At 40.6% G+C, this 21067-nt stretch overlaps 1 protein-coding gene across 1 annotated transcript in view; it reads right to left on the reverse strand.

Annotated features, from left to right (window-relative positions):
* LOC126455528 (lysozyme-like) overlaps positions 1 to 21067 on the reverse strand; it is a 126163-nt gene that overhangs the window by 35561 nt on the left and 69535 nt on the right. The window contains exon 3 of the mRNA XM_050091279.1: positions 8851 to 8924. Coding sequence (XP_049947236.1) covers positions 8851 to 8924 — 74 coding nt within the window. The remainder of the gene's footprint in view (positions 1 to 8850; positions 8925 to 21067) is intronic.

Below are 21067 nucleotides of genomic sequence, written 5' to 3' on the forward strand. Positions count from 1 at the left end.
GAGCACTTAAAGGAAGTTGGCGAAGTTGCAACTTTTGCACCACTTAGAAATTCTATCAAGACTCAACTGAATAATTACGCAGATTTTCTCAGACAGTACCTCATTATAAATACCCGTATCTTCTGACAGAAGTCTGATTACTATTAATGTTGTCTGCAGAATCCTTAATATAAAGCAAGAACAGCACGAGTCCCAGCATACTTCCCCGGGGCACACATGAACCTACTTCGATAACTACTTTCGATAATAAAACTAGGAGGGGTACGGAGCCAAATGCTTTACGGAAATCGAGGAACATTCCATCAATCTGACTGCTATGAATACTGATTTTCAGGATGTCGTTTGAGAAAAGTTCGGGTTGGGTTTCACATGATCGATCTTTTCGGTATCTATACAGGTTAGCTTGGAGGAAGTCATTATGTTCGAGATACATCATTCTTGTCTCAGTATCTGCTCACAGGCAGTTAGAGTGTGTGCAGGTGACCGTTGAAACGCTACCACAACATCCGGCCGGACGTCCTCGTTTAATAATCGCCCTTGACCAGCATTTCCCAACTTGTGGTCTACTTTTATTGGTTTGATTAGATACAGCGATCCTTTCCCTCCTCTAACTCCTAACTATTCTCTTTTCTGTTTGACAGAACACCAAACACTGAGTGAGAAATGCGAGGACTGTTCATAAACTACCCTCCGATTAGTAACTAAACATGCGAATAATGTAAGTAAAATATTCTAGATATAATCTGCACTTTCATGATCAGTTACTTGTCCACGCAGTCGCTACCCAAACGCAAACATTTGTGGTAGCGTGACACAGGTCCCTCGATCCATTCGCCAAAGAATGGTGCCGCCTGGCGCTTCAGCCAGTTGCAGACAGCATCCTAGAGGCCATCGTCTGTCGTGGAGTTCGGAGTAGCCAGCGAGGCTATCTTGGAAAACAGACGGAAGCCGCTCAGTGCCAAGTCCAGACTGTTGGAACGATGTTGAAAAATCTACCAGCCAAAACGTCTGAGCTTTTCTTCGTTCAGTTCCCATCATGGGATCGTGCCTTGTCGTGAAGGAGAATGTTTAATTCGGTTATCATGCCACGCCGTTAGTTTTGGACGGACCTTCCGAGTTTCGCAAGAGTCTCACAATAAACCCGTGATGTCAGAGTAGTCTCATGCCTTACCCTCATCAATGAGTTGTCAAAATTCTTCTGCGATCCTAAAGATATATAACCATTTTTTTTTTGCGACTTGAGTAAGTATGGTTGAAGTTTTTGGGCTTACTGGAAGAATGAGGGTGTATTTACTGTTTGGACTGTTCCTCAGTTCCAGGGTTCACATAATGTACCCATGTCTCTACACCAGTCACAATTCTGTTTGGAAATTCGTCCCATCTTCGTGGTACGACTGAAAGAATGCCAAGGCCGAGTCCGCTCCTTCAGGTTTTGAACATCGGTTAGACATTTTGTTACCCACCATGCGCGGAACATATTGTAACGTATCCTCTTTGTGATAATGTAAAGAAGATTGTCTTTGAAATCTGAGACACGTCTTTAGAAAGTTTGCTGATTGTTAACCGGCAACTCGCATGCATAATTTCCTCAGCATGTCGCATAATTCCGCAGTCGTGTACGAATGGTTTTCTTAACCACTTTCATCATGCACATCTGTGCGACAGGCCTTTAATTTTCTGTGCCACTCCCTCACAACATCATCACTCATAACGGCATCCCCAGACGCACGATACAATTGATATAATGAATATCGACTTCACTGGCGCTTTCTGCTTGATCGAAACGAATGACAACCTCGCAGCTGGCGGGAGACAGTAACACCGCCCATTTCAATCGCTTGCTGCTTACACATTGAACAATGCGACAGACCTGACTGACGCTACGTGAGCTTCAGAGTCTCTCTTCAAGCACTCAGGCGCAATTAAGCTATAAGCATTTGTTTATTGTTAATACCCAACCAGAGTTTAATTTGTAAACAGCCCTCGCATCTCTTGTGCAGTTTGGCTAGCCACCAGCTCATTACCAGTTTTCTTCGTGTGTTCGGCGGTGACAGTCACTCCACTAACACGCACCACTGCAGGATGATAATTGTTTCCTCGCCTTTAACTGTACGCAATCGCCATTAGTTGGGCGCTGATGACAGCGCAGTTGAGCGCCCCCACAAACCAATCATCATCGTCATCGTCATCGTCGTCATCGTCATCGTCATCGTCATCGTCATCGTCGCCATTAGCTGTTACGATGAAGTTGGCGCAGTGGGCACTGAATGCGCATTCCACAGGACCTGGCCATCCAGGTTTAGGTTTCTCGCGGATTCCCAAAAACCGATTAAGGAAAATGTGAGGATGGTTCGTATGGACAGTGCACGGCCGGATTCCTTCCCCATTCAGAGTTTTTGTTTCGTCTCTGATTGCCCCAATTTTCTCTCCTTCAGTAAAAAGTACCTCAAAATTGCTAACGTCAAAGTTATTTTTAATCCACCAATCTCGATAACATATTGCTGAACCTCACAGAAGGATCGTGTTTAAGGAATACTTTTAGTAATAACGCAAACTTTTTCTCAAAGTACACATCAAATTACGAAGGTTACTAATCTATACTTACTTTTTCTGAATATCTATTACATATGATCAGTTAGGTTTTAGGAAGGGTAAACGCATTAGAGAGGCAATCCTGACGTAGCTGTCGATAATGGCAGCAAGAGGGGAAAAAAATTAAGACACGTGCATAGGATTTGTCGTTCTAGAGAGAGCGTTCGACAGTGTAAAATTCTGCAAGATGTTTGAAGTTCTGAGATGTGTAGGGGTAAGCTTCAGGGGAAAGAAGGGTAATACATAAAAGGTACTAGAAGCAAGAGGTAACAACAAGAGTGAAAGACCAAGAACGAAGTGCTCAAATTAAGAAGGGTGTAAGTCAGGAATGCAGTCTTTCTCCCCTACTATTCAATCTGCACTACGAAGAACCAATAATGGAAATAAATGAAAGTTTCAAGAGTGGAATTAAAATTCAAGGTGAAATGATATCAATGATACGATTCGCTGATGACATTGCTATCCTGAGTGAAATTGAAGAAGGGTTAAAGAATTATAGGATGTGTTGTATGGTTTGAGCAGTAATCAGAACACGATGTGCGTTTAGAGTAAATCGAAGATGATTAAAGTAAAGAGAAATAGCAGAAACGAGCGCACTGAGCAACTTATCAGAATTGCTGATAACGAAGTAGGCTAATAATAGAATAACCCATAACGGGACATAAAACGCACACTAGCAGTGGCAAGAAGGATATTCCTAGCCAAGAGAAGTCTCCTAGTATCAAACATAGACCATTTGCACTTTTGGAACAGACCATTGTATGATACTGGCTCAAATGGTTCAAATGGCTCTGAGCACTATGGGACTTAACATCTGTGGTTACGAGTCCCCTAGAACTTAGAACTACTTAAAGCTAACTAACCCAAGGACATCACACACATCCATGCCCGAGGCAGGAATCGAACCTGCGACCGTAGCGGTCACGCGGTTCCAGACTGAAGCGCCTAGAACCGCACGGCCACACCGGCCGGCGTATCATACTGAACGCTAGCTGTGAGAAAACAGGAACACAATCGAACCATTTGAGATATGGTGCTACAGGAGACAGTCAAAAATTACGTGAACTGATAAGGTAAGAAATGAAGAGGTTCCCCGCAGAATCGGTGAGGAAAGGAATATATGGAAACCAGTGACAAGAAGAAGGGTCAGGGAGATAGCACATATGCTAAGACATCACGAAATAGCTTTCATTGTACTACAGGAAGCCGTTGGGAGCAAAAACTGTAGAGGAAGACAGACTGGCCATACATCCAGCAAGTAATAGAGGGCGTAAGTTGTAAGTGCTACTCTGATATGACGAGATTGGCACAGGAGAGGAATTCGAGGCATCCATATCAACCAGTCAGAAGACTGATGACTCAAGATGATGATGATGATAATGATGATGATGATGATGATAATAATAATAATAATAATAATAAATCCCGTGGAGGCCCGGGAAAAGAATAGGCCTCCGGTATGTTCTGCCAGTCGTAAAAGGCGACGAAAAGAACAAACCACTAATAGGGCTAACCCCCCTTTTGGTGTGATTACTTGGTTCAGGACAGAACTAAAGAAGCCTCGGACAAGCGCCGTCATGGTCGGGGACGACGCTTGAACCCTATGCCCGCCCACAATGGTAACGACACTGCTAGCCAACTGGAAAATGATTTAAATCCAAATAGAGGTGTTTTGCAGGATATGCTTCCCGCAACCACCCTAGAAGGAAAACAAAGACAGAGGATGAGATGGTCAGATGAAGTTAATCGACACCTCATGTTCTGTTATTACCAAGCAACAAACCTAGGAACCAACACAACTGGATACAGAGCACAAGTATACACAACATTTATTACCAGATACCCGGAATTAAAATTTTTAACAGAACAACGACTAGCTGATCAGATCCGTGTAATAATAAAAAATAACAGGATACCCCAGTCAGAATTAGAAAACATCAAACAACAAGTACAACAAATACTAGAACAAAATAATGTGCAATCAGAAGAAGAAGAAGAAGAAGAAGAAGAAGAAAATACAGTAATGGACTCAAACATTCCAGAGCAAACAAACAAAGACCAACACGCATCAATTAAACAATCAGAGGAAAACGAAATCTTAAGACAGCCACCAGAACAAGCACAAATAGAACACGAAGAGACACACGTGTTAGATATAGAAGAGAAATTTCAGCTGACATATATAGAATACAAAGACACAAATATAGACATCAGACCATTCTTGCATAGACCGCCAAATAACCCACAAGTCGAAACAACAATAAAAACTGTCAACACAATCATACACAACAAAATAAATGAAAATACAACCATGGAAGAGTTACAACTACTGGTTTATATAGGAGCACTCACTACACTAAATATACACACTAGGCAGAGATCAGAACAAACCAACACACAGAAGAAACCCACAAAACCAGCATGGCAACACAGGCTACAGATCAGAATAGAAAAACTGAGAAAAGACATCGGACAGCTAACACAATTTATAAGAAATGAAATATCAGACAAAAAACGAAAAAGGTTAGGTAAAATCTCACAACAAGAAGCGACAGAGCAATTAGACGAAAAGAAGCAGTAATTACAAGCATTAGCCAAACGACTCAGAAGATACAAAAAAAGTGAAAATAGAAGGAAACAAAACCAAACATTCAACACAAACCAAAAGAGATTTCACCAAACAATAGATAACACACACATTAAAATAGACAATCCACCAAACATAACAGACATGGAACACTTCTGGAGCAACATATGGTCAAACCCGGTACAACATAACAGGCATGCACGGTGGATACAAGCAGAAACAGACACATACAAGATGATACCACAAATGCCTGAAGTGATAATTTTGCAACATGAAGTCACCCGAGCAATTAATTCAACACACAATTGGAAAGCCCCTGGAAATGATAAAATAGCAAATTACTGGCTAAATAAGTTCTCCTCAACACATTCACATCTAACTACATTATTTAACAGTTACATTGCAGAACCATACACATTCCCTGATACACTTGCACATGGAATAACCTATCTGAAACCTAAAGATCAAGCAGACACAGCAAACCCAGCTAAATATCGCCCCATAACATGCCTACCAACAATATACAAAATATTAACTTCAGTCATTACACAGAAATTAATGACACATACAACACAGAACAAAATTATAAATGAAGAACAAAAAGGCTGTTGCAAAGGAGCACGAGGATGTAAAGAGCAACTGATAATAGATGCAGAGGTGACATATCAAGCTAAAACTACACAAAGGTCGCTACACTACGCATACATTGATTACCAAAAAGCCTTTGATAGTGTACCCCACTCATGGTTACTACAGATATTGGAAATATACATAATAGATCCTAAATTGATACAGTTTCTAAACATAGTAATGAAAAACTGGAAAACCACACTTAATATTCAAACAAATTCAGATAACATCACATCACAGCCAATACAGATTAAGCGTGGAATATACCAAGGAGACTCATTAAGTCCTTTCTGGTTCTGTCTTGCTCTGAACCCACTATCAAACATGCTAAATAATACAAATTATGGATACAATATTACTGGAACATACCCACACAAAATCACACATTTGCTATACATGGATGATCTAAAACGACTGGCAGCAACCAATCAACAACTCAACCAAGTACTAAAGATAACAGAAGTATTCAGCAATGATATAAATATGGCTTTTGGAACAGACAAATGTAAGAAAATAAGCATAGTCAAGGGAAAACACACAAAACAAGAAGATTACATATTGAATAACCACAGTGACTCCATAGAAGCGATGGAAAAAACAGATGCCTATAAATATCTAGGATACAGACAAAAAATAGGAATAGATAATACAAATATTAAAGAAGAACTAAAAGAAAAATATAGACAAAGGCTAACAAAAATACTGAAAACAGAATTGACAGCAAGAAACAAGACAAAAGCTATAAATACTTATGCTATACCAATATTGACCTACTCATTTGGAGTAGTGAAATGGAGTAACACAGACCTAGAAGCACTCAATACACTTACACGTTCACAATGGCACAAATATAGAATACATCACATACATTCAGCAACAGAAAGATTCACATTAAGCAGAAAGGAAGGAGGAAGGGGATTCATCGACATAAAAAACCTACATTATGGACAGGTAGACAATTTAAGAAAATTCTTTCTAGAACGAGCAGAAACTAGCAAAATACACAAAGCAATCACTCATATAAATACATCGGCTACACCACTGCAATTTCACAACCACCTCTACAACCCTTTAGATCACGTAACATCAACAGATACGAAGAAAGTAAATTGGAAAAAGAAAACACTACATGGCAAGCACCCGTATCATCTAACACAGCCACACATCGATCAAGACGCATCCAACACATGGCTAAGAAAAGCCAATATATACAGTGAGACGGAAGGATTCATGATTGCAATACAGGATCAAACAAACACCAGATATTACAGCAAGCATATTATTAAAGATCCCAATACCACAACAGATAAATGCAGACTTTGCAAACAACAAATAGAAACAGTAGATCACATCACAAGTGGATGTACAATACTAGCAAATACAGAATACCCCAGAAGACATGACAATGTAGCAAAAATAATACATCAACAGCTTGCCTTACAACATAAACTTATAAAACAACACGTTCCCACATACAAGTATGCACCACAAAATGTACTGGAGAATGATGAATACAAATTATACTGGAACAGAACCATTACAACAGATAAAACAACACCACATAACAAACCTGACATCATACTCACCAATAAAAAGAAGAAATTAACAACTAATCGAAATATCCATACCCAATACAACAAATATACAAAAGAAAACTGGAGAAAAAATTGAAAAATACATCCAACTGGCTGAGGAAGTCAAAGACATGTGCCATCAGAATAAAGTTGACATTATACCAATTATACTATCAACTACAGGAGTCATACCACACAATATCCACCAGTACATCAATACAATACAGCTACATCCAAACTTATATATACAATTACAGAAATCCGTAAATATTGATACATGTTCAATTACCCGAAAGTTCCTAAATGCAATATAACATATACCGTACAGTTAAAAGGAAGTGACGCTTGATCAAGGTCCACGTCACGTCCCATTTTTAACCAGACTTAACGTCTGAGAAAGTAAAGAAATAATAATAATAAACAATTTATATTGTGAAATTAGAAAAATATCTTAAACAGTAAGCACGATACCAAGAACATTATGGCTGATGCTAAAACAGATCAGTAGGAACTCAGCTTACATGGCTGGCATTTCCATAGCTTCATGCTGAAAGGTGTGTAGCATGTGTTCTGTTCATGACGCAGCACTTACTTGGGTGCTAAAAATGTGTGTGTTACTCACTGCACATTATTTTCGACACGTTCAACATCAATGAGAGTTTCCTCGCTGTGAATCTGTTGAGCAAACTACGTTTATGTCCTATTGTATCAAAATAAGAACCTATTTTAGAAAGAAATTTCAAGCATACTTCAATCCTGGTTACAAACATGTGTAGTACAAACTATTACTTTCTCGCTCTCCTCAGGACTGACAAATTCAAATTGCAAAATGTTTTTTCGAGAGTGTTCACCCCTATTTCTTCTGTTGTACTGCGATTTTATTCATTAGGCAATAGATGCTGAGATCTTTCCTATAATAATTAATCTTGAGATATTCTTTTATTATACATTTTTCTATCGTTGTAAGGTGTCCCGAACCTAATCACAACGTCCTTTTGCCGTTTCTTTTTAGTCCTTAATTCGATTCCAAATAGCGCCCCAGAAACTGTTGCTGTTTTATAAAACTGCATTATCGTTTGGTTTAGCTTTTTGTGCCTTCAGATCTGTATATCCTTCTGCAAATATTTCTCGAAAGTCATGCGCTAACTATGTAGCTATTCAGAACTGTGATCACTATTTTTTCGCGAAATTCTGCCGAACAATTCCAATATTATTATTATTATTATTATTATTATTATTATTATTATTATTATTATTATTATTATTATTATTTTTACAGGAAACCCGAAAACTGTAGCATATCTACAAGGATTGTGAAAAAACGTTTGTTGCTCAGAAGTCGGGAGCCAGCTTCACCACACTGGCCGAAAGCCTTATATGTAGCATGAAATTGGTACCTGGCGCGGCTCAGCCGATGTCGGTCAAACGAGATATCCAACGCAGCATCGGATTCTGCTGCAGCCTTACCTTGCGATACCGCTCCATGTAGTGGTGCGCCGTTCGTAAGGCGCAGAACGGATCCGTTGCACATCGCTCGAAAGCTGAAACAATAGCAACACACCACCATCAATTTGTTATGCGTGTAATTCAGCCTACACTAGAAAACAGACAAATCCAGCAGAAGGTTATGAAAATCTCCCAAAGCAGTTTAAACTACCTAACAGTTATCATAAATGAACGTAATTATGTGTAGCGGCACTTTTACATCAACTCCTAGATAAAGAACTCTTCCATACTTCAACTGCGTACGAATCTGAATCCCTCTGTCCATATATCAATACATATTTACAAAAATCATTGTATGTATGTACATTATGCGTCTCCGACTCCAAGGGATCGATTTCGGCCGTACTTGGTTCACACATCAGTTAGTCCGGTATTACACTATCAAACATCTTTCACAAACAAATGTGATCAGATACTCATCATATTTCTTTTCTTTGAAGTGGAGCAAAAACGGATATTACACTGTCTTCAAATATTTCGTCATCTTTCCTTCAAAATGACAGGGAAGACTTGTTTTTATGTTCTGCAGTTGCGTGTACTACAATTGCATTATGCTTACCTCAGAAAGAGGAGCGGAAAAAAAAGTATACGTACTTGGGTGAAGCCGTGGATTTCGCGACGACCTAATACAAGCATTCAACAAAATGTGTTAACGAAGCTGCAAGTCGAGAAAATGAAGTCGTACGAAAATTATTTACGAATGGACGAGGGTTGATTTCAGTAAGCGCTCAGGAAAGTGGCTCATAATACGTTGGCGAATACTCACCTCGGAAATGTTGTATCTATGTTCATAAATAGTACATTAAACATATTGTAAAATACGGGGTGACTCAAAAAGAAAAAAGATATCTTGCTTATTACAGAGAAACTATGAAAGATAGAAACACATTGCGCATGTCACTGAACAGAAGAAGGCCCACAGTTTTATGTTGGCACAAACACTATAGCATTCACTCAATACCAGCACCATGCGTTGCTAGACGAACATCGAATCTGTAGTCCATTTCATTCCACAGACGGATCAACGGGTCCTTGTTCAGTGAATCGACAGTTTCAACAAGTCGACTTTCAGCTGTTTAAGAGGAGTTGCCGTACGTGGGATAAAGACTGTCTTATGTACCCCACAGACAAAAAAGCTGTGAGATTTGGTGACCTTGGAGGCCAAAAGCAATGAACAATGTCTTGATGTTCACCTCTTCCAGTCCAACGTTGTGGGATGTTGTTAAGATAACGCCGCACCTCAATGCCAATGTGAGCCGTCATTCGTAAAAATGAAATCAGTGGAATATTCGTGACTTTGAGGAAACAACCAGTTTTTCAGCATGTCCAGGTATGACATTCCTGTCACACTTGCCTTCGCAAAAAAGGTCCATAAACACTGAACAGAAACGGCTCCAAACACATTCAGTTCCGGTGAGTCATGTTCGACGACGCCATCAGGACTTTGTGATCATCAAATTCTTACATTATGGCGGTTTACTTTACCGGGTAGATAAAATGTCGATTCGCCTGAAAAGATGAATTGTTTGGAAAACGGAGCCTCTGCCATATCCTGGAGAACTGAAATAAAAATTTCGTACCTTCTGTTGTGTTCGACGGGACGTAACTAACTTGAAAGGCTTCATAAGGCGGCGTCGTTTTAGAACAGGACGCACCGTCATTTAAAGAAGTTGAAGTTCCTGGCTTCCTGGGGCTCCGTATAAACGCATCTCTGATATGCTGGACGTTTCCACCAGACGTACGTGGCCGACCAGTGCTTTTTCCCTTTGCACATGCAACCAGCTTCCAACAATTCTGTCTACCAGTCACACATCTAGAATGAGATTTTCACTCTGCAGTGGAGTGTGTGCTGATATGAAACTTCCTGGCAGATTAAAACTGTGTGCCGGACCGAGACACGAATTCGGGACCTTTGCCTTTCGTGGGCAAGTGCTCTACCAACTGAGCTACGCAAGCCAGGAAGTGGCTAAGTGCTGTCTCCGCAGTATCCTTTCTTTCAGGAGTGCTAGTTCTGCAAGGTTCGCAGGAGAGCTTCTGTAAAGTTTGGAAGGTAGGAGACGAGGTACTGGCAGAAGTTAAGCTGTGAGGACGGAGCGTGAGTTGTGCTTGGGTAGCTCAGTTGGTAGAGCACTTGCCCGCGACAGGCAAAGGTCCCGAGTTCGAGTTTCGGTGCGGCAAACAGTTTAAATCTGCCAGGGAGTTTCAGTCACAAATCTCCTTATACAGAGGCGGTTTCTCGCTGAATCGACGGTGGTATGCGCGTTACACTTTAACAATTGATTGACTTCGCGCAGATTCCAACAGACGGTGTAGTCGCAATGTTGCTACAAACACATAATAGCGCAGTTGTACCAAAACTTTGAACGTTCCTCTATCCAGTGAAATGAGCCAAGTGTTTCTATTTTTATAGTTTGTAATAAATAATATCTGTTCTTTCTTTTTGAATCACTTGGTAGTTTACGTGTATGTCAGTCAACATCAGACTTCTAAAGGTCTCTGTTTACGTTCATCAACTTATGGTTAGTACTGCAGATGTGTTAACTTTTAGCTAGCTAAATGACTGTTAGTTGCTGAAGGGCAAATAAATAAGATCATTTAACCAAGGAGATCAGTTTTCTCCTTGAAGTAAACAGAAGACTACAGTTTTCTTTTATCAGATCTAAGGCGAGGCAGCAGAGGATCAAGTAGGTAAAAAGACGAGGGCTAGTAGAAATCCTAGGGTAAGAAGAAATATTGAATTTAATTGATGAAAGGAGAAAATACAAAAACGCAGTAAATGAAGTAGGCAAAAGGGAATACAAACGTCTCAAAAATGAGATCGACAGATAGTGCAAAATGGCTAAGCAGGGATGGCTAGAGGACAAATGTAAGGATGTAGAGGCTTATCTGACTAGGGGTAAGATAGATATTGCCTACAGGAAAATTAAAGAGACCTTTGGAGAAAAGGGAACCACTTGCATGAATATCAAGAGCTCCGATGGAAACCCAGTTTTAAACAAAGACGGGAAAGCAGAAAGGTGGAAGGAGTATATAGAGGGTCTATGCAAGGGCGATGTACTTTACGACAATATTATAGAAATGGATTAGGATGTCGATGAAAATGAATTGGGAGATAGGATACCGCGTGAAGAGTTTGACGGAGCACTGAAAGACCTAAGTCGAAACAAGGCCCCGGGAGTAGACAACATTCCATTAGAACTACTGACGGCCTTGGGAGAGCCAGTCCTGACAAAACTATAACCGTCTGGTGAACAAGAAGTATGAGACAGGAGAAATACCCTCAGACTTCGAGAAGAATATAATAATTCCAATCCCAAAGAAAGCAGGTGTTGACAGATGCGAAAATTACCGAACTATCAGTTTAATAAGTCACATCTGCAAAATACTATAGCGAATTCTTTAGAGAAGAATGGAAAAACTGGTAGAAGCCGACCTCGGGGAAGATCAGTTTGGATTCCGTAGAAATGTTGGAACACGTAAGGCAATACTGACCTTACGACTTATATTAGAAGCTAGATTAAGGAAAGGCAAACCTACGTTCCTAGCATTTGTAGACTTAGAGAAAGCTTTTGACAATGTTGACTGGAATACTCTCATTCAAATTCTAAAGGTGGCAGCGCGTAAAATGCAGGGAGCGAAAGGCTATTTACAATTCGTACAGAAACCAGATGGCAGTTATTAGACTGGAGGAGCACGAAAGGGAAGCAGCGGTTGGGGAGGGAGTGAGACAAGGTTGTAGCCTCTCCCCGATGTTATTCAATCTGTATATTGAGCAAGCAGTAAAGGAAACAAAAGAAGTTCGGAGCAGGCATTAAAATCCATGGAGAAGAAATGAAAACTTTGACAGAATTACAATGTCATCGGCTAACCTCAGACAGCAAAGGACTTGGAAGAGCAGTTTAACGGAATGGACAGTGTCTTGAAAGCAGGATATAAGATGAACATCAACAAAAGCAAAACGAGGATAATGGAATGTAGTCGAATTAAGTCGGGTGATGCTGAGGGAATTAGATTAGGAAATGAGACACTTAAAGTAGTAAAGGAGTTTTGTTATTTGGGGAGCAAAATAACTGATGATGGTCGAAGTAGAGAGGATATAAAATGTAGACTGGCAATAGGAAGGAAAGCGTTTCTGAAGAAGAGAAACTTGTTTACATCGAGTATTGATTTAAGTGTCAGGAAGTCATTTCTGAATGAATTTGTATGGAGTGTAGCCATGTATGGAAGTGAAACATGGACGATAAATAGTTTGGACAAGAAGAGATTGGAAGCTTTCTAAATGTGGTGCTACAGAAGGATGCTGAAGATTAGATGGGTAATCACATAACTAATGAGGAGGTATTGAATATAATTGGGGAGAAGAGGAGTTTGTGGCACAACTGGACTAGAAGAAGTGATCGATTGGTAGGACATGTTCTGAAGCATCAAGGGATCACCAATTTAGTACTGAAGGGCAGCGTGGAGGGTAAAAATCGTAGAGGGAGACCAAGAGATGAATACACTAAGCAGATTCAGAAGGATGTAGGCTGCAGTAAGTACTGGGAGATGAATCTTGCATAGGATAGAGTAGCATGGAGAGCTGCATCAAACCGGTCTCAGGACTGAAGACCACAACAAGGCGAGGCGTTGGTTTTGATCAAAGAAATTTGACAAAAAGCAACATTTAACAGAAGTTCTCTATTACACTACGTCAAAGATATTGGAGAAAACAATTTTGGCAACGAAATTTGATAGTGCAATACGGGTCTTACTGAAAAGAACAATGGGAGGGGGGAAAGAGGTGAGGGAGTAAGTACAAAGTATCTCCCATAGGGGTTTGGGTGGAATAAGTCAGGAGCGATTTCAACCTAATTTCGTATATACAGGACTCATTTGTGTATTTTGTGTTCTTCGTATAACTATTTCCGTCATGATAATATTCCTACCACCCTTCGGTGCGGGTGAGGAACCACGACATGTAAAGATATTCGATAACGACCGGTATTAGTATTGAAACCGCGTGCGGTGCGCAGATATCAGCACACTGGACTCGCATTCGGGAGGACGAGAGTTTACATCCGCATCCGGCCATCCAGATATGTGTTTCCTGTGTTTTTTCCTAAATCGCTCCATTCAGGTGCCGATAGATTTCCTTTGAAAGGGCCTGGCTGATTTCCCTTCCCATCCTTGAAACAATCCGAGAACGTGTTCCGCCTTTCATGACCGTCGATGGGACGCTAAACCTTCATATACCTCCCTTCCTTTTTAGTACTGAATACACTGTTTTATAGGGGGCTAGGCAGACCGATGACAATCCTGATGACGGAACTTCCTGGCAGATTAAAACTGTGTGCCGGACCGAGACTCGAACTCGGGACCTTTGCCATTCGCGGGCAAGTGCTCTACCATCTGAGCTACCGAAGCACGACTCACGCCCGGTACTCACAGCTTTACTTCTGCCAGTATCTCGACTCCTACCTTCGCAGGAGAGCTTCTGTAAAGTTTGGAAGGTAGGAGACGAGATACTGGCAGAAGTAAAGCTGCGAGTACCGGGCGTGAGTCGTGCTTGGGTAGCTCAGTTGGTAGAGCACTTGCCCGCGAAAGGCAAAGGTGCCGAGTTCGAGTCTCGGTCCGGCACACAGTTTTAATCTGCCAGGAAGTTTCATATCAGCGCACACTCCGCTGCAGAGTGAAAAACCTCATTCTGGAATCCTGATGACGTTTCACCATTATGGGAGTAGTGAGCGGGGTGTAAAGACATATCAGAATATTTCTGTTATGCCTGAAGCAATTTCTGCCAGATATGGCACACGTACCACTCGCTATCTAGAAAAAATTACTGAGACAGTAAAACACCCCTTGCACCTCTGTGTCAAGAAGTGGTGGCGAAAAGAGATTACATAAAAACATAACTCAGATGTATTTGTAACAACTGAATGTAATGACACTTATTACTGACCATAACGAATAAAATAAAAACAACAACAAAATATTTATATAGGCTCCCTGAAGCTGCACCGTTACATTGTTACTCTGGAAGCGAACACCCAAAGAAATAAACGTATGCATGTTGCATCTGCGTGGTTTCTCAAGTCGTCTACCAAACTTGTATTAGGCTGTTGTCTCGCTCTTTGCTATTCCTTACAAGAAAAACACACCACAGCACCCCTCTCAGATTTAGTGGTAAGAGTACAGTGGACAGGTCGTCAGAAACTGAACACAGATCAAGCACGAAAACATGGAGGTGTGTACCGGACAGTGAAAAAAAAAAACAAGAAAAATAGAAACTGAACAGTATAATAAGAAGTGCAATGCAGAGCAGCCGGGAAGAGAAATTGCGTCGTGGTCAAGCGGTTACCGTGTTGGACTGCCAAACGGGCGAGCCGTATTCAAACGTCTCCCTTACCACTTTTTTTTATTATTCAGATTTGTCTGTGTTGTAGTGTAACGTCTGTTTGCAACAACGAGGTGTAAGGTGTAATGACAGTTGATTCTGTACAACTACTCTATTAGCAACCAAAAGGAAGTGGCTTTCGAATGAGAACCGCAAATGTTTGGTGGCAAGACAAGTCAACCGAAGCCTCCATAGGAAAACACGCCTGGTATGTCATACACGGCGTTAGTGACAGTACGTCTGTCATACGATACGAACCCCTTACCGACCCACCTACTTTGTACGATTGGTGAGTGAGGTAGTCCTCCTTGCCAGATTTAGGTGTTCGTGTGAATGCGAATGTGTTCGCTCCCAAGGAAATATGAAAACTTAATAGTTTGTCACATAAGCTGCAACAAATGAGCGCAACAGTTTCACAATCACACAGTTTCTCTGTGCTCTGTCAAAACACGTTTTTCACGTTTTTGAAGTTGCGTTCCGTTTTAGAATTCTTGACTCCTGAATTCTTTTGTTGTAACGTAGTTCACACCCGTTTATTTGTTGTTTTCATTTCTGTGAAACGTCTGTGTGGTATCTCGCTGCTCTCACTATTCGTCACATTTACTTGCGACGGTAACGTATTCTTACCAGATGACTCATAACCAATGTGTAGTGTGACAGCTGCCAAGACTACAGAAAGAGAGCAAAGATTTCGATGACCGGACGGATAGTTTACAACGTTGTCAAATGAATGGGACGTAGGAATTTCGAACACAGCTCACCTCCTTGGCAGTCCAACACCAGGACCGCTTACCCACGACGTCGTCACTGTTTTGGGCTGCTCTTTATTGCACTCCTTGTTTCTACTTTGCTTTTTTACGGTTCAGTACACATTTTTCCTGTTTTCATGCTTAATCTGTGTTTAGTTTTTGGTGGGTTATCCACTGGGCCATCATATCACTAAATCTGTGGGGGATGTGATGGGGAGTTTCCCTTGTTAGAACCGACGATGTGATTTCATGGTCCAATCGCCTGCCTGCTTCCAGTTTATTTTTGTTACAGTCATAATTACTTCCTACGGTCCACATTGTTCCATGATGCGTTCATTTATTTCTCTGTCTCTCCTGACAGTTCACATCAGCCGTCTATCAATTACTATGTCTCATTCACAAAATTAGTAACACTCATTGTAAATCATTAACATCAGACATACTGGAAACCTCGTTTCAAAATATACTTACAAGGGAACCTCCCCATCGCACCCCCCCTCAGATTTAGTTATAATTTGGCACAGTGGATAGGCCTTGAAAACTGAACACAGATCAATCGAGAAAACAGGAAGAACTTTTATGGAACTATGAAAAAATAAGCAAAATTTACAAACTAAGTATTCCATGCGTAAGATAGGCAACATTAAGGAAAACGTGAGCTCAGGAGCGCCGTGGTCCCGTGGTTAGCGTGGGCATCTGCGGAACGAGAGGTCCTTCATTCAAGTGTAACTTCGAGTGAAAATTTTACTTTCTTCATTTTCGCAAAGTTATGATCTCACCATTCGTTCATTGCCGTCTCTGTTCACTGTAATAAGTTTAGTGTCTGTGTTTTGCGACCGCACCTCAAAACCGTGCGATTAGTAGACGAAAGGACGTGCCTCTCAAATGGGAAAACACATCTGATATATTCTATACGACACTGGCGACGGCATGTGCGTCACATGACAGGAATATGTTGTCGACCCACCTTACCTGCACACTTGGCGAATGGGTAAAAAGATTCTACCTTGCCCGATTTAGGTTTTCTTATGGATGTGATAATCACTCCCAAAAAAGTGAAGAAAACATAAGAGTGTGTCACATAAACTCCAACAAATGAATGCAACAGTTTCATAGTCGCACAGTTTTCTCTGTGCTCTGTCAAAACATATGTTTTTAACGTTTTCAAATTTTTTCGTGTGTAGACCGTCAAATCCTGCATACGTCCAAGCAAATCTGAACATGTCCTGGAATTTTAGAGAGCGAAGTTGATTATGTGTGAGTGCCTGAACTCTGATAATTGTCTGGAAAAAAAAAAAAAATATTCACTCGAGGGAAGACTTGAACCAAAGATCTCTCGTTCCGCAGCTGCTCACGCTAACCACGGGACCACGGCGCTCCTGAGCTCACCTTGACTTTAATGTGGCATATGTTCCCCATGGACTACTTAGTTTGTATATTTTGCTTATTTTTTCATGGTTCCACACAACTTCTTCCTGTTTTCTCGATTGATCTGTGTTCAGTTTTTCAAGTCCTATCCACTGTGTCAAATTATAACTAAATCTGAGGGGGGTGCGATGGGGAGGTTCCCTTGTTAGCATAGCAAAAGTATTCGTTAATGATCGTGTTTCTTCTCCTGCCTGTCCAGTCGTTTTCAACCCGCAGCGCGCTTAATTTAAACCTGTGTCATCTAATATTCTTTTGTTCACTAACATCAATCTCATAGAGCAAAACAAAAAGTATCATTGTATCTTGAAACATTCGCATATCAAGACGCGAATATTTGTTATGCACGACAGTGTCGACATTTTGTGTACATTGATTAAAGATAATAAAAAAGATTATATTCTGGTGAGCATTACCAAAAGCTGTAATTTTATAGTTTGATACTCTTGACGTTTACGACTACGGGAAATTTGTTTTACAGTGCACAATTTTTTATTGGTTCAAATGACGCCAGAAAAAAGCTGATGCACAAAGAAAGAACATTCTAATATGCTATCGCTTTGTAAAGAAACTATAATCATCATTAATAGATTTTCAATAAGTTTCATTTCTTTAAGGGAATTGGGAAATAAACAAAAGTTATGATTCATAATAAATAATCTAAAAACAACAATGTGTAAGATTGATATAGTTTCTCTACTTTTACTACACTAAATCAGTTTAAATGTATAAAAAGTACACTGGAGTTTAACTTCAAATATTACTAACATGCGATTCCACACTATTCCTCACCACCTAGGGTAACTATCCCCAGTCTTTGGGGGCATTGTGCACTTGAGAAGGGAGGATTATATCAACCACACGCGAGTGAAAGTACTCGCCAAATTGTCTGCCAACTTCTGTTAGGTGGTTATAGTATTGCAATGTATTTGAACAGTAGATTGGGATGTGTAATTTCCTTCACTTTTGCATTTCAATACATTTTAGAATGTTCGTTATCACAGTGTTTTGAGATGTCTTCTACGGCACATGCAGCATGATCCCAAGCAGAATACCAAACGCACCCGTACCGCAGTTCTTATACTTTACCTACTTCTCCACGGATGCAACATAACTCCTTAAGTTCTTTGCTACATGTAGGCAGTAATCTCAGGGTGCCAATTAATAGCTTATTGATATGACTATCATCTTAAATGCTGGTAACATCTGATACCTCCAAAGGCTCTGGTGTTTCCTCTTTACTTCTTGTACCCTTTTTCTTCTCTTTTGGCTGTTCAAAGAAACACCCAAGTACAATTTTCTCCTTGTTTTTCTACCACATCTATTGTTTCTTTACATTCCTTACCCTTTTCCCCCATTTTGCCTTGTTTTTGGATGGGGTGTGCGTCTGTTCTTCAGCACACCATTACCCAAGTCTGCCGCTGCGAACTAACGCTCGCGTGGGGGCTTAATTATAAATTTAATGCAAATATTTTTAATTTTTAGTAGCTAACTGTCCGGTTACGCAGTCTCGTAACCGGTTGGCCCTGACTAGTATTACTCCGCAATCTGACTGCATAGAATAACAACAAAGAATGAAAGAAAATTTCCGTTAATACAATTAATTAATTAAGTCCCCAGCAGCTATAAAACCAACGAAACAACAAGCACAAATGTAGCTGTTCTGTGTATGGAAGTGTGATTCAACGTACACATCTGGCACGGTTCTTCTTCAATAAGACAAGAAATTTTAAATACCATTTATACTGAAGTAATTTAAAAAATAGAAATACTATAATTGCGCAAGAAATCCAGAATTACACTCTAATACAAGAACACGAGCCAGATGCTTTGTTGACTGAACCTGTGACGAGGCATTGTTTAAGACATAATGAAAAAAAAGGAATTTTTTAACTTCATATATATTGACGAAAAGCACTCTGATCATTACAATATCTTCATTCGAACAACATCTGCTGTCTAGCCCATGAAACAACTGCATACAACATGGCCACAAATAGCACAGCTATCAATATCCTCTCAGCACGATCTGCACAAGCACTCACTACGACGACATCTCAACAACGACTTGACTCCTACTACTTCTCAACAAGCACTGACTACTGCCACATCTCGACAAGCACTGCCAGTGGAGGCGGCCGAATAAAACTCCGGCGCAATCTCTGGCGCTGTGGCTCAGTGTAGCCACCTTTCACGCTATCGTATTCTGTGTGTCCAACTGTTGTATTTACAAAGCAACTACATTCAATGATACAATGAATTACAGATTTTAATAACATGTTCATACAAAAGTGAAACAGTAATTTATATATACAGGGTGTCTCACCTACTCTGCCCCCTCAAATATCTCTGGAACAACAATAGATATTCAAAAACGGGTTTCACCAGCATGAACTTGCGGCAGGGGCCTACGAAACTATGCGAAATTTCAAAACGTAAACAAATACTATTTTCAACACAAACTTGTGTATTTTTAAATGGACACCCCCTATTACCTCATATGCAATCAATAGCATGAAAAATCACAAAAATAATGGCGTTGGTTGCATCCAAATACGTCAATTACATCCCGAGAAATTGCGAAGCAAAGTTGACACTTGAAATAAATAAAGAGCACAGCTAGCGCACGTTCTGAGACTCAAGCATGCACCTCACGCTGCCAGTAATCGTGATGTGATTGACGTACTACGTCAGTGGAGTGTTAATGTATGATGTGGTATTGTATGACAACACATCATTAGCCCATATTTCATTGATTGCACTCCTAAAGGGGGATAATTTAGCCCCTTCTTGAGCTGTACCTTACTTGAAGCGGTCCACCTCTTATAATGTGTCAAATAATGCGGTATCAGAATGATGGATGTCCTGCGCATAATGTTTATTGTTGCGAAAGGACAACTAGAGGTGCAATTAGTGATAACACACTCGGTTTCACGTTTCTAAACCTCACAAGTTCTGAATATGTACCTTGTAAAGGATAGCAACGGCGTCACAGTTTCGGACGTTACGCATCGTATGTAGTATTGTGCTCAAAGCAGAGGTTGCCTGCACTGGTGCCTGTATCCTGCCATAAACATACCAATATCACCACGGCACGCTCTACCTTCAGTGTGCAAGTGCCTCCTAATCCGGTCTGTTGAACTGCTCTCATACTGTAAAGTAATTCACATACGTCGCCACATTAAAACCTGTTTTCTTGTGGCTTGTTACATTTACCGTGATCTAGTCGATATGCCGGCCTTCAGTAATGAAGAAAAAATATATATATTATTTTAATTTATGGTAAATGTCACAGAAATGCAACTGCAGCTGTGACACTGTACGCTGAACGCTATCCAGATCGCCGGTGTCCGTCACATCGAACCATTGGCAACATCTGCAAGACAGTCACGGAAACAGGAATCTGGGCTCTCACATAACGTCGATTTACAACGCCGGCGATTGGAAATTGAAACGAAATTGCTGTTCTGGCTGCTGTAGCGCACAATCCGCAGGTGGGTGTACGAGAAATTCCACGAGGTGTAGGAATATGCCACAGCAGAGCGTGTGCAGAATCTTGCATCGGCATCGGTTCCATCCGTTCAATATCTCACTGCACCAAGAAATGTACGTTAATGACTTTGAATCCCGC

The sequence above is a fragment of the Schistocerca serialis genome, chromosome 2, assembly GCF_023864345.2.
Source record: "Schistocerca serialis cubense isolate TAMUIC-IGC-003099 chromosome 2, iqSchSeri2.2, whole genome shotgun sequence".
NCBI classification, from domain to species: domain Eukaryota; kingdom Metazoa; phylum Arthropoda; class Insecta; order Orthoptera; family Acrididae; genus Schistocerca; species Schistocerca serialis.